The sequence below is a fragment of the Hydra vulgaris genome, chromosome 03 (genome assembly GCF_038396675.1).
Source record: "Hydra vulgaris chromosome 03, alternate assembly HydraT2T_AEP".
NCBI lineage: Eukaryota > Metazoa > Cnidaria > Hydrozoa > Anthoathecata > Hydridae > Hydra > Hydra vulgaris.
In genome coordinates this window covers 37,020,169-37,036,977 of record NC_088922.1, presented here as the reverse complement: position 1 = coordinate 37,036,977, position 16,809 = coordinate 37,020,169, and the positions used below count along the sequence as shown (strand labels likewise).

At 26.8% G+C, this 16,809-nt stretch overlaps 1 protein-coding gene across 2 annotated transcripts in view; it reads right to left on the bottom strand.

Moving 5' to 3' along the window:
• The window catches only part of LOC100202046 (phosphatidylinositol 4-kinase type 2-alpha), a 58,541-nt gene extending 42,695 nt beyond the window's left edge, over positions 1-15,846 (bottom strand). Inside the window, exons 1-2 of one of the 2 annotated variants that reach the window (XM_065793101.1) lie at positions 15,724-15,846; positions 15,251-15,576 (exon numbers count right to left, since the gene is read on the bottom strand). In XM_065793101.1, coding sequence (XP_065649173.1) covers positions 15,251-15,505 — 255 coding nt within the window. In that variant the 5' untranslated portion in view covers positions 15,506-15,576; positions 15,724-15,846. Of the gene's footprint in view, positions 1-15,250 lie in introns of both variants that reach the window. The other variant, XM_065793100.1, reaches the window with a different exon arrangement.
• Between the last annotated feature and the right edge of the window lie 963 nt (positions 15,847-16,809).

The window sequence follows — 16,809 nt, the reverse complement described above, 5'->3', positions numbered from 1 at the left end:
TGATGAAACAGAGAACTGTAATGAAACAGACACTGCATATGAAAGTGGGCTTTACTTTACTCCTAAGTTCAAGCTAAACCAATTACTGCTTACTATGAGCAATTGCTTATTAACAAAAGCTAACATGAAAAATAAAGAAAAATCAAGTTTCACTCAAATTGTTTATGAAATCTTATCCACTTAATACTATAGAAAATTTGACTAAAACTCAAAGCAAAAACACTTCTTTGAGAATCCACAGGGCTGGACTGGCTGTTTATAAAATATTGCATCTGTTAATAAAATGGAGTACAATGTAAATATTGATAATCCCTCACAAGGGATTATCAATTATAAATACAATAATGTAATATTCTGAAATTGTTTGCTTTATTTCAATAGATTATAGTCTTAAAATGGAAGGTATTGCAAAGTATAAACTTTTGAATGCAATGTCTCTACAACAAATAAACTTTTCCATTACTGTAGAAAGTTTAAACATTGATGTTAATTACCCTAAGTGCAAGTCTAGATGAAATTGTAAAATGCAATTGCCATGGAATGGGTATTTTTTTAAATAAAATTCTCTATAAATATAGAAACAGCTCAGAATTGTGAAAAGATGAACAAAATTATCCACTAAATAAAGATGGTCTAATTAAAACTAACCACCAGTATTACTATCAAATACAACACTAAACAATGGTAACCATAACAAAATATTGTCTGTTAGAGTAATGGAAAGATGACAAATGATAAACTTTGTATCTGAGAAAATTATGTTATATGTTTAAAGATAAATTTTAAACAATTTTTGAAGAAACCACATGACAAAAATGGTAACAAGAAAATTGAATCCAAATCAACTACAGTTATTCTGCATGTGTAAATGTTCAAAATTTCATTTTCCAGTTAAACGGTATCATTACAAGTGTGCTAATATTACATTTATAAATTAAATGAAAAATAAAATCAACTAAAAAGAAGAATAAATGTTTTAAAAAAAGAAAAGAAAAAAAAATATCTGAAAGAAAATAAGTAAAGAAGTATTGAAAAAAGAAGTTAAAAAAAAAGTTAACGAATAAAATAAATAAAAAGAATGGAAAAGAAAGAGGAAAAAAACTATTTATACATTGAAAAAAGATCAGCAAATCAAGATTTTTTTATTTTTTCATATACTTCATCAACTTTTTCATATACTTCATCAACTTCTTTAGTTTTATTTCATATACTTCTTTTCTTTTATTTCATATATTTCTTTAGCTTTATTTCATATATTTCTTTAGTTTTATTTCATATATTTCTTTAGTTTGATTTCATTCATTTTTTAGGATTCTTTATTTACGTAACAGAAAAAAGTGCATTGTCTGATGAACTTTCAAATTACTCATCGAACTTTTGATTGAACTAAAAAAAAATTACTGGCTCCATCAAATCCCCATATTACAACAAAAATCAACTCAATTGTGTTCTTTTTTTATTAGTAATTTTATTTATAATTTGCGCTTCTAGTGATTCTATTATTCTTTGAACAGTGTGTATTAGAAGATTTTGTAATAGCACATTTGCCTCCTTGTCAGAGATGTCAATATTATTTGGTCTTCATTTTTTTTAGATTCCAGAATATTGCTGTAAAGCGGATAAATATATGCACCTCTCTTTTTACTATCCAATCTTATCGCCGTGTACTGAGATTTAGTAAAACCATAATTTAATAGTAAAGCAAGTCCCTCTTCTGGAGACATTTTTTTTATTTCTTTGTAAATGTTTTTATTGATATCAAATCCCAATTGTTGATCTTGTAAAATGCACAAAAGAGTTTTTTCTAAGTTCTTATTACCTATTTGTTTGGCTGTGTATCATGTTGTTTCTAGAATATACTTTGTATCATATTCAACTTTTTAAGGCAGATTAGAAATTGCTCTTCTTTTAGCTTGTTTTCCTTTGTCTTTAAAAGTCAAAGTAAGCCCCCTTTTCTTAATTCTGGCGTTTCTAATACGTTTGAGAGTTTCCAGATAAGTTTTTTATACTTATCTGGAAACTCTCATGTTCTAACCATGAAATTGACTTTCTATGAAATTTATACTTGGAGTATTGAACATCCTTTTTTGGAAAAACATTCATTTTTTGTTGGTACGTGGTTTGTAATGTTAATTTTTTTTTTCTGATTCTTTTTCTTGAGCACCTTCAATTTTCATAACATTCTTTTTCTTCAAAAATTTTAAACATTCCGACACTTTAATAACATCACCAGTCACAAAAGAAACAAAACTTTTATTCTTTAACTTTATTTAAGACAATTTGTAGTTTATTATTTATTTACATAATTTTAAATCAACAGAAAGATTTTTTGTAAATTCTTTCAACTTGCAGAAGATTTTGAGGTTATATTAACTTAAAGGAAGTATTTTGACTCTATATTAATAGTAGGTCTTAAAGTTACCACATATATTTTTATGACAATATTATGTAACTTGGTTGAAAATGACTGTCATGTTTTCTGTAAAAAAAAAAAAAAAAAAAAAGCAATTTAAGTAAAAACATTTTTAAATTGAAAATAGTTGTTCTTAGGGCGGGTCCAGACGGCATCAAAACCTATATTGGATTAAAAGTAGAAGGGTTGAAGTTTATCCATACGTATTCAGATTTTTACAGAAACATAATTTAATAACAAAACAGAATTTAATAAAAGTCTCAATCAAGTATGCTATTATTTCCTACTCTAAAAAGTTATCTTTCTCTGCATTTTTCTGATATGAAATGTAATTTTATAAAATATTTTACATTAATCTCTGAAAAGCTTGTTTAATATTCTTCCAATTGATATATAATTCGGCAACCTTTTTCTCTAACTAATTTTGAATAGTCATTTAATTTTGAGAAGCTTTTCTTTGGAACAAAATAGTTTTGAAAAATTTTGATTTTTCACATGAATTGAATTATCTTTTATTCAAGAAAAAATTAAAAGAAATTATTTTATCTTTCTATATTTTTAAATTCTTCTGAAAATGAATATGAAGCTTATTAAATGAGGTAATATATAATAGTATATCGGAACCACATCTTATGTGTTTATGAAAACAGTACTATTCAAAATACTTTTGTATTTATATATAAAAGTATCAAGAATTTCTTTATACTAATTTTATTTATATATTCTTACGAAACTTATGTTATCGCTAATTATTACTATGACATTGTTTTGTTTTTATAATTTTATATTTCATGTTAATTTAATTATTAAATATAATTTTATTATAATTATTAAATATAATTTTATATTTCATGTTAATTTAATATTCAAGAGCGGTTCTCAATGATAAGACCTGAAGGTCTTCTGCGAGTCTCCACGTTTTTATTTTTATTTGTATTTTATAACTGTATATTTTGTTGTATTTTTTTATTTTATAACGATTTTCATCTAAATTGTATCAATTTTCATCTAAATTGTAACAATTTTCATCTTATTGTATAAATTTATTGAATATTTAAGCAGGCCTCAGCGGGAGTAAATGAGCGCGAGAGTAGGGAAAAGCTCTGCTAAAACCAACAAGTATAGCTTACTGAAAGTGGTATACCTACCTAAATACTTTCAATAAGTTAATGGGAGGTTATTTCTAAATGCAAATATCCTTTTACAAAAAAAGTTGTTAGAATTAATAATAAATAAGTAATAATAAATGAGTAATAATAACCTAATAAATAACATTTTTTAATTTTTGTTGATATCAGGCAAATGTTTAATATATGAAATTGAAAGAGATTCAGAGTTGAAGTAAAATAAAATAAACATTCGATAACATGACAGAAGATAAAAATGTTGATTATTCAAAATGGTATCTATTTTTTGAATGTTTATGAGGGGAGCATTCATTAGATTAAAAACATTATTTAAATGTGAGGAGCTAACATAAGTGTTAGCTGATGTACTGAAAAACATGTAGAACTAAGTAATAAACAAGTTATACTTTTCCCAAACAAAAGTATGACAGATACTGGTATGTACCAAAGCAATGCATGTCATAAAGTTCATGACAAAAAAAAGAAAAGAGAAAAAAAGGATCTTGGAAAAGAAACAAGAGACCATTATGAAAAGGTTAACAAACAAAATCCTTTGTTTATTTCCAGTATCTAGTCAGCTGTGCAGAATTCAGAGACAGCCTGTTTCTAAATCATGACCAAGAAAAAATGATCAATACTTGGTTTAGTGCCTCCCGAAAGCTTCTTTCCATCAAAAAAATGTTAATGAGTTAACAACATGCACCTATTTAACACATTTAAGCTGGGAAATTTTTAGTTTTAAGGAAAAGTCGAGTGATTTTTTTTTTTTTTAATATTTTGTAAAAGTAGTTGGTACTTTTTAAAGCTTTGCCCCGCCTCCCTCATTTTATTTCTAGAACCTCTGAAAACAAGTAAGGTTTTTCAACCCAACAGTACATGATTATTATTATTTTTTTAATGCTTGGAAAAATACTTAATGAGGTACCATGGCCATCTTTATACTAACAGGCCATGTTAATGGACAAATTGTGCAATAAACTCAAGGCCAGTGTTAAGCAGAAGTTAAAGCGAGAAGTTTTTTCTAAGGCAATTTTTATACTAACAGTATATTGTATAAGATAAAAACTTATTGATTGTTCTGAATGTGTTATTTATATTTATAGTTATTATTTAGTTATTATGAAACTATTATAGTTGCCTTTACAACTCAGGCTTTAATAAAGAAAATAAAGAAAAGGTATTTCAGTTACTAACTAATTCAGAAGAACGTGATCAATGGATTTCTATAATACCACACGATAATATACCTGATAATAACAATACTGTTGAATGTGAGCATCATTTTGTACCCAATTATATAACAATAAATAAGCATGGTAAAAAGAAACCTTGTGACCCACCTTCACTCTTTTCTTGTGTGAAATCAAGTCTTGTTTCTACAAAACCTGGTCTATCTAGAACAAATAAAATTTGTCTGAAGTGTGCAATAAAGTTTCAAATGAATTCCATCTTTTCAATCAACAAGATAAAGTAGTCAATTTTAAGCATCTTGAAAATAAGGTTAACTGGCAGTCTTGACTTTTTGATCCACTCTGTTGGTACTTCACCAACAACACATTATGCATACACTCTACTGATTTTGAAAAAAATACATCAATACCTAGAGTTTTGATAAAAATTAAGAATGATTTCACTTTTGAAGGATTTTTTTGTAATATAGAGTATACAATCTAAAGTTTATCAAAAAATAATTATTCATGGTTTTAAGTATTATTCTTTATCTAAATCTTTATACAACAGACTGAGACAAGACTACCAGCTTCCAAGTATTTCACTTCTTCAAAAAATTCCATCAAAAATTAATTCTCCTCTTGACATTTTTGAATAAATTAGTGAGACTTTTAAAAAGGCAAAAAAGAGTTATGACTTTGTCTATTAATAAAAAAAAAAATTTATTAATAGACGAAGTCTACGTAAAACCTTCTCTTAAATATTGCCCTGGGTGTTACAAAAGGCTGTAAACAAACCTGATTCAATAGCATCAACTGTTTTAAGTTTTATGTTGGTTTCAATTTGCGGTGGTCCAAAATATTTATGTTGTATGTTGCCAGTATTCAAACTTAATGCTGACTTTTTATTTGAGCAGGCAAACCATTTGATTGACTGTATTCATAAATCTGATGGAGAGTTAATTGCTATCGTTTGTGATAACAATTGTATCAAACAGTCTTTTTACTTTAAGTTTAATTGAAGAGAGCCATGGAGAACGGAAATTTATATATTTTTACTGTATGACTTTGTCTATTTAATAAAGTCAGTGTGAAACAACGGCCTAACTGAGAAAATAAAAACTCTAAAGTTAGAATATGATGATGAAATGAAATCACCATTGTGGTCTGATTTAAAATACTTACATGAAACTGAAAAAGAAAGTTTAGTTAAACCTTCAAAATTTAACAGTGTATCGGTAGCACCAAAACCCATTAAAAGACAAAAAGTATCAACTTGGTTCCACATATTTTGTGATGAAATATTAGCTGCGCTGAAGACATGTTCTTACATAGGTATTCAGATGGCACCATACGATTTATTGAAACTATATTAAAGTTTTGGATGATAAATAAAATAAAGATAAGTAAATGTTAAAGAACCATATGAAAAATAAAAATGATGAAAGATTAACTTTTTTGAACTAAATTACCTGTATATTAAAAAAAATTTGCAGAAAATTACCAGTAGTCAAGAACAAAGACCAGTTTCAGCTCACACATGATACAGGGACAGCACTTTGGCATACATGTTCAGGAATAATTGCTCTTGTCAAGTACTTTATTAACTCTGGATTTTGATATGTGGTAATTGGTAAATTTACAACAGACCCTTTATAAAAAAAGGGAAGCTTCGACGAGTGTCTGGTGGGACTTATTTTATAAACACTCAGCAGATTTTAGAAAAAGTCAGAAAATTTAAAATCAAATTAATTTTGCAAGTGAGTATAAATATAAATAAAGTTGGAGAAAATAAAGCAGGTCATCATTGTGAAAAGTGTAAGTATTTATTAGATGGTGATTCATCAAGCATTTTTCATAATTTACCTGAACTGGAAAAAAAGCTGGATACAAATGTAAAAAAGCCCTAGTTTACATAACTAGGTATGTTACAAAAACTGAAACAGGCAAAGGAACAAAATTTTATTATGAAAAATATTGAACATATTGTTTATTAGGCTCATTTTATTTTTTTCCCGGTTTCCAAAATGCCCATGCTTTCTTGATTTGTTAAATTAAAAATAGTTATTTTATAAGATTTATAAACTATTTAAAAAAAAAATTTCAATTATACATTTTATCTACTTTGTACCAAAATTATCTAATCTAATTTTACGTTAATAAAACTTTTACTTTACAGATTAAAAATATTTAATGCTAAGTAAGGTTTTATAAGTAAGCTTGGTTTTTACTAAAGTAATGATAAATCAATGTTTTCCCATTCAAAAAAACTTATTTAAAATTTTTATTAAATATAAGACATAAAACAGCTATATTCTTCAATGGCCCCCAGTTTATCGGAAATTTTGTCTGTTTACACGGCCTGTCAGTATAAAAATGGCCATGTGAGGTACAAAATTGATTTAGCCAGGAAGCAAAGAATGGAAATATGAACACTTACATATAAACACAAAAAGAAGTTTAAATGCCAAAAGATAATCTTTTAAAACACTTCCTAAATTATACATTAATATCAGGCTTTTTTCAAGATATAGCTTATGGAACAAGCAAAATCACTTTAACCAATGGGCATCAACAGGTACATTTTTACAACATTTTTTGATAATTGTAACTGTATAGCAATTTTAATCTAAGGTTATTTTTTGTGCCTTTGAACTGTAAACTTAATTCAGAATTTACCTGAAAATGAAGAGAAAGAAGAACTTAAATATGATGCTCTAAAAGGTATTGAATCTATATATACTTGGATGAAGCATATTATTCAATACGTGCATCAAAACATTCTATGAACCAAATTAACACAGAGACTAGCTTATGTTTATGTAATTGGTCTCAAAAATGCTTCCTGTTGAGTTCAGAGTAGAGCAGAAAACCTATTTTGTTTAGAAAGGTATTCCAAGGCATATCAATTGCTTATTTTACAAAAATATACTAATGAATTTTCAAAAAAAAGCATATCACACAATAACGCAAAAAAGTGACTAGGATGCAAGAGATACTTTACATGTGAAGAACTTGTGGTTGACTAGTTAATTCAAGATGCTGCTAATGTAATTTACGAAAAAAGTAAATTCTATGATAATAATTGTTAAAAAACTAGAGATTTGTAATTTTATCGTATATTGTGCGGAGGGAGTAGATTTAGGCTATTCAAATGTATGATGATATAGTTTGATTTTTTATCCACTGCTAGATTTTACAAATTATTACCTGTTTTCATTTTTATGGTATTGTTCAGCTAATTTATTTGCCAAAACATTATTCTATCTTTGCAAGCTGAAAGGCATTGGTCTTTATAAGATATAATTACGAGCCACAAAAAGGTAAAGTTGATGAGATAAAAATCAAAAGGAACATATAAATATTTTAATTCTGGTGTTTACTACAGTAAGTCGCCATTGTTTTTTGATATTATTGAGTTATTTCATTGCAATTTTCAAAATTTCAATATTTAATAACAAAAACAAGAAAAATGAATGAATTTTTTTACAATAAAATAATGTTGTATGATAATTATTCGGTAAAATAAATGATATAAATGAACAATGATATAAAAATATAAAAATAGAGTTCAAAAAAATCGGTAAAATGATAAACAATGCAAATCAAACATTCAATTGAAAATATTTCATGCAAAGTCCATGCAAATGTCAACTTAGAAATGATAACTTTAAACTAAAAAAAATTAAAATAATTATCAAATTAAAAAATTGCAAAAAATTTAAAAAAAAATTACATTTATTCACAATAATAAGTTTCTTTCTAACTTATAGATTCAAATATTTGCTGTTTGTTTTTTTGCAGCTTCAGTTATTCAAGTATTTTCTCCTTTATTCTTTCTAGTATCACCACAGGTTTAGAACATTTGCTAACCATATACAGTTTCTTTAAAATTACTGTGAGGATCTTGAACTGGTCAACAAAACTCCAAACAAAAAATGTTAGGTTAACTATATTTTATCATCATCTTTGAAAAAGCTAAATACTAACTATAAGTTTTTCCTATAAACCATACTTTGTGATTTAGCTCAATTAATATATAGCTTTTTCATTAAGTTATATTCATCCTTTTTTATGAACTCATGCAAAGTAGTTTTAGACAGCAATATCCTACAAATTTTCTTTTTCCTTAGTGCAAACATTAGGGTTAATAGGTTTTTACATACTCTTGGTACTTGATCATCTGGCAATAAGCTTCAACATCCTGGAATGAATTTAAAGTTTCAAATAGCAACGAACCCAGAGTTTATTTGGGGATACTATTTTTTTTGATAACATAGAAGGGGCAGGGGGATTCTTGAAATAGCCTTCTCCCCTCCCCCTGAGTAAAATATTGCTGTGACAATGATATTTAAATATCACTTTGTTTGTGTTTCCTTGTTTAGTTATATCCGAAGATAGATATGTGATTTAAAATAGTTAAAAGGCATTTTTTTAAGGTGGTTCATATAGAAAAATTTTAATAGAAAAATTGCATTGGTTTATAAATATTTTATTGTATTTTTTGATGTATTATGAAACTCAGAAGATTGCTGAAAAACTAAAAATAAACTATATTTTAAGCTAATTTCAAAAAAATCAGAGGTGAAAAAAGCAAATTTGAAAAAATTCAAAACACTGTTTCTTGATCAACTTTGGTTGAAACTCTATAATTTTTTGTTTATAGCTTCATTATATTATTACTGATATCTATTAAAAGAATGAAAAAATAATTAAAATATCACAATACTTAAAAAAATTACAAATTTATACATATAAAAAAACAGGTCTTGTGTTAAAAAAATTAACACAAGACCTGTTTTTTTACATGTATAAATTTAATTTTAGTACATCTGAAATCTTTTTGATTAAATGACATCACTGAAAATTTCAGTCAAAAGCTCTTCTAACTCTTGAGATATCAGGTTTTGAAATTGTAAAAAAATGAAGAAAATCACAAACTTTTGAAAATAATAAACAAATTTTTCCAATAAATAGGAATTATTAGCAAAAAAACTAAAGTGACCAATAAAAAAAAATTTAAGTAATGTAATATTAGTAAGCATTTTATGTAAAATGCATATATTTTCTAGAAGAATGATAATTTTTGCTTGGAATAGTATATTAAAAAAAAAAAACTCAACTTTTTTTTAAAAATTTAATTTTTTTTCTATATGAGCAACCTTTAATTAATTTACTGGTTGACATAAGCGTACGCTACTTTAGTTGCGCTAAAAAAACTATTTAATTTATGATTTTACTAAATGCTCAAGTTGCAAATACTACACTATTTGTAAATATTAGTTGAAAATTGTTTATGAAAAGTTTTTTAAACATTTAGTAACTATATTTTAGTAACTTTAATTTAGCTATTAAATGTTTTGAATACTTTACATAATTTTAATCAATATTCACCAAATACTACAGTATTTTCAAAATTAACATAAATATAATTATGCTTTCGTTTTGTTTTATAATAGTTATTACCTATATATTATAATTTATTTTATAAACAATAATCATTTAAATACAAATCATAAGCATTTAAAATGTATTTAATATTATTTTAATTTTTACTTTGATTTAAATATTAGCAAATCTAATAATCTAACTTTTACTAAAGGTTTATAATTTTCACAGTACTTTAAGATGGGTAATTCCATGTAAAAGTGGGACAAAAAATTGAAATTTTTCAGTTTCTCAGATTTCTTTCAAATTTTAACCAGTGGTACCTATCAATATAACAAAAAAAAAGTTTGAGCTCCCAAATCCAAATGATTCAAAAGTTATGACATTTTAAAATTCAGCCTAAAACGACTTATTTTTTTCAACTTCTGCCATTATGAACTTTTATAGTAGTATTTTTAATTGAATAATTTAACATCTAGTGGAAGAATGTGGCTAAAAATTGGTACCTGACCATTTTTAGCTACATTCCACAATAATTTAAGTTCTAGTATAGAAATATGACTGAAAATTTGAACCTGACCATTTTTAAAGGTGTTGAATTCAAAGATAAAGAGAAATTAACCCAATTCCTAATATTTTAGAATAATTTCTGAAATTGTGATGTATAAATATAGTTTTGGGATTTCAGTTTTGTTGTCTAAATATAGTTTTAAAACAACAGTTAACAATAACAAATTTCAATAAAAAAAAATTTATTTTAATTTTAGATTAAATAATTATTAAATCTTGTTTGGTAATTCAGTTTCTTAGTCATGGCAAACAGCTAACAGTGCTCCATTGGAATCAACCTAGAAAGTGAATGTTATCTCACAACATATACATCGTTGCTGTGAATTGAACCATTTGAAGATATTAATATAAGACAAAGTACCCAGGCCATAAAATTGGATTTTCTAAATTTTGCAGTCTTTGGCCTAAATGGTGCATCCTTGCTGGTCCAAAAGGTACACATTCTGTTTGTGTGTGTACAATACACCAAAATTTTAAATTAATATCAAGTGCTATAGGCCTTGAAACATCTTACCATGAAATCATTGAAAAGATTGTCTGCAGCAGAAAATCTAAAGTTTGCATGATTCACCAATGCAATAGTTGTCCTGGCATACAAGCTGCCCAAAATTATTTCCAGCAGTATCTTGCACAAAATGATGATCCAAAAGAGCAATATGACAGTGATGAAAATGAACAGTCAGTGGATTTCAAACAGTGGACAACAACAAATAGAACTGAACTATTAACAATAAAACTTCCATTAAATGAGTTCATAGAGCTCCTGTGTGAAAATCTTGATAATATTACTTCTCCTTCATTTATAGCAAAATCACAATCTAGCTATCTAAAGCATCTCAAAGAAACAATTAGTATTGATGAGGCTATTCTACTGTCAGATTTTGCAGAGAATTACACTTTTGTAGTACAAGATGAGATACAGGGTTATCATTGGAGCAAGAGTCAATGTTCCTTTCATCCAGTTGTCATCTACTACAAGAAAGTGAAATTGGAAATATCTTCTTTTTGTGTAATTTCAGATTATTTGAATCATGATGTTGGATTTATCAATGAAGTTATACATAAAACCATTAATCATATAAAAACTCATCTTTGTCCCACAATTACAAAAATTCATTATTTTTCTGATGGCTGTGCAGGGCAGAATAAAAACTGCAAACATCTTTACAATTTATGTCACCACACTCAAGATTTTTCTGTTCATTGCATCTGGAATTTCTTTTCAACAAGCCATGGAAAATCTCCATGTGATGGAATAGGTGGCATTGTTAAAAGGCTTGTTGCAACAGCTAGCTTGCAAAGTCCAACCACATGTCATATACTGTCTTCTCAAGCAATCTTTGAATACTGTCAAAAGTCAATCAGTGGGATTAAGTTTGTGTACATCACTGCTGTAGAAATAGAGCTAATACGAAACAAACTTACTGACAGACTTTTAATGGCAACCACTATTCCTGGGACAAGAAGTTTCCATCAATTTATACCATCTTCTCGTTCAATTATAAAAATGAAAAGGGTATCCAATGATGATGATTTTGCTCTAACATTTGACTTCCTCAAAAACAAAAATATGAAATTAGTAAAATTAACAATGTTGTCACAATACCTATTTTGCAAATACGACAATTTTTACTGGCTTGGTATGGTTTCTGCAGTTGATAAAGAGAATGATGATTTATGGTAAAGTTTATGCATCCACATTATCCAAGACAGTCGTACTACTGGCCAAAGCGGAATGATAATTGCTGGGTGCCAAGAATGAATGTCATTTCTCTTGTTAAAACACCTTCAACATCTTCTGGGCGTCAGTACCAAATCTCAAAAGAAGATGAAACTCTATTTGAACAAGTTTTAACTTTTCAGTGAAAGTTGATTAATATTTTACTTTCATTATTTAAATGATCTAAACTTCAATTTTAGTAATATTTGGTTATTCCTTTTCATTTTTATTTTTGAGCGTTTTTTAATAAAGCAGGTTTTTAATATTTTTCAAAAAAACTTGCATTTTAGTTTCTTATTTTTTAACACAACATTTGAGCATGTAACCTAAAATTTTAGCATGCAACCAATATTTTAAAATAATACCTAATTATTAGAATAATAAAAAAAGAAATTATTTTTTCAATGTGTTGAATAGTAAATTATATTTCCATGTATACTTTTGAAAATATTGATCATAAATATGCAAGTTATGCAGAGCAATATATAGTAAGCAAATAAGTGAAATGCAAATTATGGTTACAAGAAGAAAAAAAAGGACTGTTGACATTTTAAAATTATTCTAAATTATTAGGAATTAGACTAATTTCTCTTCATCTTTGTATTCAACACCTTTCAATATGGTCAGGTACAAATTTCAGTTATATTTCTCTACTAGAACTTAAATTATTCACACAAAAAGTATCACTATAAAATCTATAATATAGAATAGTGGCCAAATAAAGAAATTTTTTGTCTAAATTTCAAAATGACATATCTTTATTATGCTATAAGAAACCAAACCATCTTTTTTACAAAGATAGTCTAGGATCACCTACTTCATTTGAAAAAAAAATTGAATCCATGAGACTAGGGCTACTCCGGGAATTAATGAAAGCACAACCCATGGTAACAGAACAAAAAATTTGACTGACCATTTTAAAATAAAAAAATAACTATCAAAAAATTTAAATTTCACTATTTTATCTAGCTTTTTTGAATTCAGCACCCTTACAAATGGTCAGGTACCAATTTTTAGCCACATTTTTCCACTAGATGTTAAATTATTCAATTAAAAGTACAACTACAAAATCCATAATGGCGGACTTCATAAAAAAAGGAAGGCTTTAGGCTGAATTTCAAAACATCATAACTTTTGAACTGCTTGGATTTGGGAGCTCAAATTTTGCATTTTTTCATGTTTCATTAATAGGTAACACTGGTTAAAATTTAAAGAAAATCCAAGAATGACTGAAATGATTGTCCACTTTTACATGGAATTTTTAAGTAAAAGAGACAATTATGGTAAACTTAATGATTAAATAATAAAAATAAAGATAATTTTATGACGACAAAATTATGACAAGCTAATGTGCTAAGCCGTTTTTATTTAAAAACAAGGCCTGGTTGACACTATTGAAACCTTCCAAAATGAGGATAAAACACAACAATGAAGGTTCAAATTTTCAAATAAATCCTCTGGATGATGGCTAAGCAGACAATATTATAAGCAGCATTGATCAAAACCATCCAATAGATAGGGCGAGAGAGTTACAGTCTGTTTGATTTACTCACTATGAAAGAAAAGTACTTCCTAACTAAAACAATTATGAGCTTTTGTTGAAATTGAGGAGATGTTGTAATTTTTATTTATATTATTAATTAGCTTTGCTAACTTTTGAAAAAAGTCACACAATGTATTTTTTTAATATTATAACATTTTGTATAATGATTGGTGACAAGAGTCACAAGTTTTATTTTTGATATATAGCGAACCAGTTTTGTAACAAGACAAGATTAAACAATCTCATCTTGTTATGAATAATAAGTAAAAAACAAACATTAAAAAAGGTTATAATAATAAAAAAATACAATATGTGCCTTTTGTTTATAATTAGCAAAGCTAAGTAATACGCAAATTAAAATTATAGCATATTTTTTAACAACATATTCTTTAAGAAGATTACTTTAGTTTTTCAACTAAAATTTTGACTCTAATTTATATCTATCTGCAACTGGACTAATTTATTATTAATTTAGCATGCTTTTATGCCCAATGAATTTATTTAAATTAATACTCTTACACACAGTAACACCTTTCTTCTGGTTTCTAGAAAAAACACACCAGATTTAAGTGAAAAAAAATTGTATTTCTATTGATGTCATACAATATTTCTCATAACTGTATACTCTTTCATTTTGTACAATATTTTTAATATCATACAATTATTTTTCTACAAATAACAAGTTTATGCTTTGAAAGAATGGAGATTTTATAGGAAATCAAAGTAAAACAAAAAACTTTGACTAAAGTTATATAAAAAGTCTTGTTTAATTGGATTTCTATTTAATAATTGTTTTTTAAACATAAACTCTACTCATAATTGTGAAATATAATTGGTGCTTATTTTCTCTATCTTTAAGTTATAAAAAAAACCTTCATCCTAATCTAACTTTGTTCTCTTACTTTATGTTCCTAGAGGCAAGAAGATATATGGAGGCAAGTAGATATCTTGTCCAGAGTTCTAAATTAAGTAGTGTTGTAGTGGTACAGAGGTAGAGCGGTCCCTTCATAAGCAAGAAATTTGGTGATAGTATCATGTTATGAACCACAAAATTTGTTACACTTTGATAATAGTTTTGTAAATTTTTAAAATTTTTTTGTAAAATTAATTTTAAAAAAATTGTAGGGTAAAGATTTTTCTTTCACACTTTACCAAACAAATTAAATATGCTATTGGACATACAGACAGCATTATTTTTATGTGAAACATCACTGTGTAATAATTTTTTTTTAACCAGAAAACTTAAGAAGCATATTTAAACTGTTTTTAAATTGATCAAAATTATTGTGTCAATTTTAATCTATTTTAAATTCAATATACCTTGTTTTTATCTCTCACAAAATAACTTCCACTACTTCCTTGATAAATCCTTTCAGGCAATATTCCAGTATAAATAGCCTCTTCTGTAGCTTGTATTACTTTACTAAATATTGGATCATTTTCCACATTGTTTACAAATGCTGAATCAGAATCACTCTCTGTAGCTTTTGAAATCAAAGGACTTCGCTCGGATGACTTGTGGTATAATGCATAATTATGACTAGTTGAATCGCTTCTATCTTTAATTTCAGGCATTTTATTTTCGTTAACTTCGTCGTCTTGTTCAACGTTTGGAAGAACGTCGTCTTCAGAAGATGCAAAATTAACTAAAATATTTCGCGATTTAGGCATTCCAACTATACATTTAATTTAGGATTTATATTTAAGCTTAAAATTTTTTTTTTAGAATTCTTCAGTTTTTAATTCAATTTACTGTAATGACTTTACTACAGTGAAGTAATTAAATAATTTACCATAAATATAAAAATATTTTTCCTAGGTGATATTTGCCTACAGGTTTTCTTCCCAATAAGGCTATACATTTAAAGAACATTTGCGCAATATTTTGGAGTCGCAAAAAAATGTCAAGAAAAAGTTTTTTTGACACAATATTACAGCAATTTTATATTTAAAAAAAAAAAGAAAAATGCTGAAATATAATGTCAAAAAAATTTTAAACATGAAAATATCTAGAATAACAACGAAAAGTTGTTTGTAGTTTTAAGATATGACAAAACGAAAAGTTGTTTGTATCTTTAAAATACCATATAAAAAACAGGGAGTTATCTTAAATATTAAAGCCGAATCTAAAGGGATGTTCATTAATCGTCATGTGCTCGGGATATCAATTTGCAAAAGAAACATTAAAGGTTTCTCTTTTCCATTCATTTTTCTTATGGAATTATTTGCATTTATGTAGCAATAAGTATTGTTTATACTTTTGAATAAACATGTTGTTATAAGAAATATTTAAGAAAGAAAAATAAATTCAGATGATAGTTTTATATTTGATTAAAAAAAAATAGTTGTTTATTAGAATATTAGTTTTTTTTTTCTTTTCTCACTATCTAAAAATATCTTCAATGTCAAAAAAAATTTATTAGTTGCATTACACTACAGAGAGTTTTTCAGTAGCGTCGCGAGACGGGGGCAAAATGGACTTTTACCCCGGGTGCAAACGGTTCAAGGGGCGCTAAAGAAAAGAAGAAATAAAAAAAAAGCTTTTTTGTCTTTAAAAAAAATGAGTTTTTTATAATAAAAAAGTGCCGTTTTAATATTTTGTTCAAGGGCGCTTGACCCCCGCTACTCTGGAGTTATCTACAAATCCATTGCAAAATTAGCATCTGCTAAGGTTGCATCTCTTTATCGTGCTCGTCAGTTTCGTACTCTGGATTCTATTCTTGATCTCAATAAATCTCCAATCCTTCCTTGTATGGAATACTGTTGCCATATCTGGGGCGGATCTTCAAATGATGCCCTTTCTTTTTTAGACTAGGTGCAAGAACGCATTGTAAACATAGTCGCATCTTCTCTTGCAGCCAACCTTCAACCATTTTCAC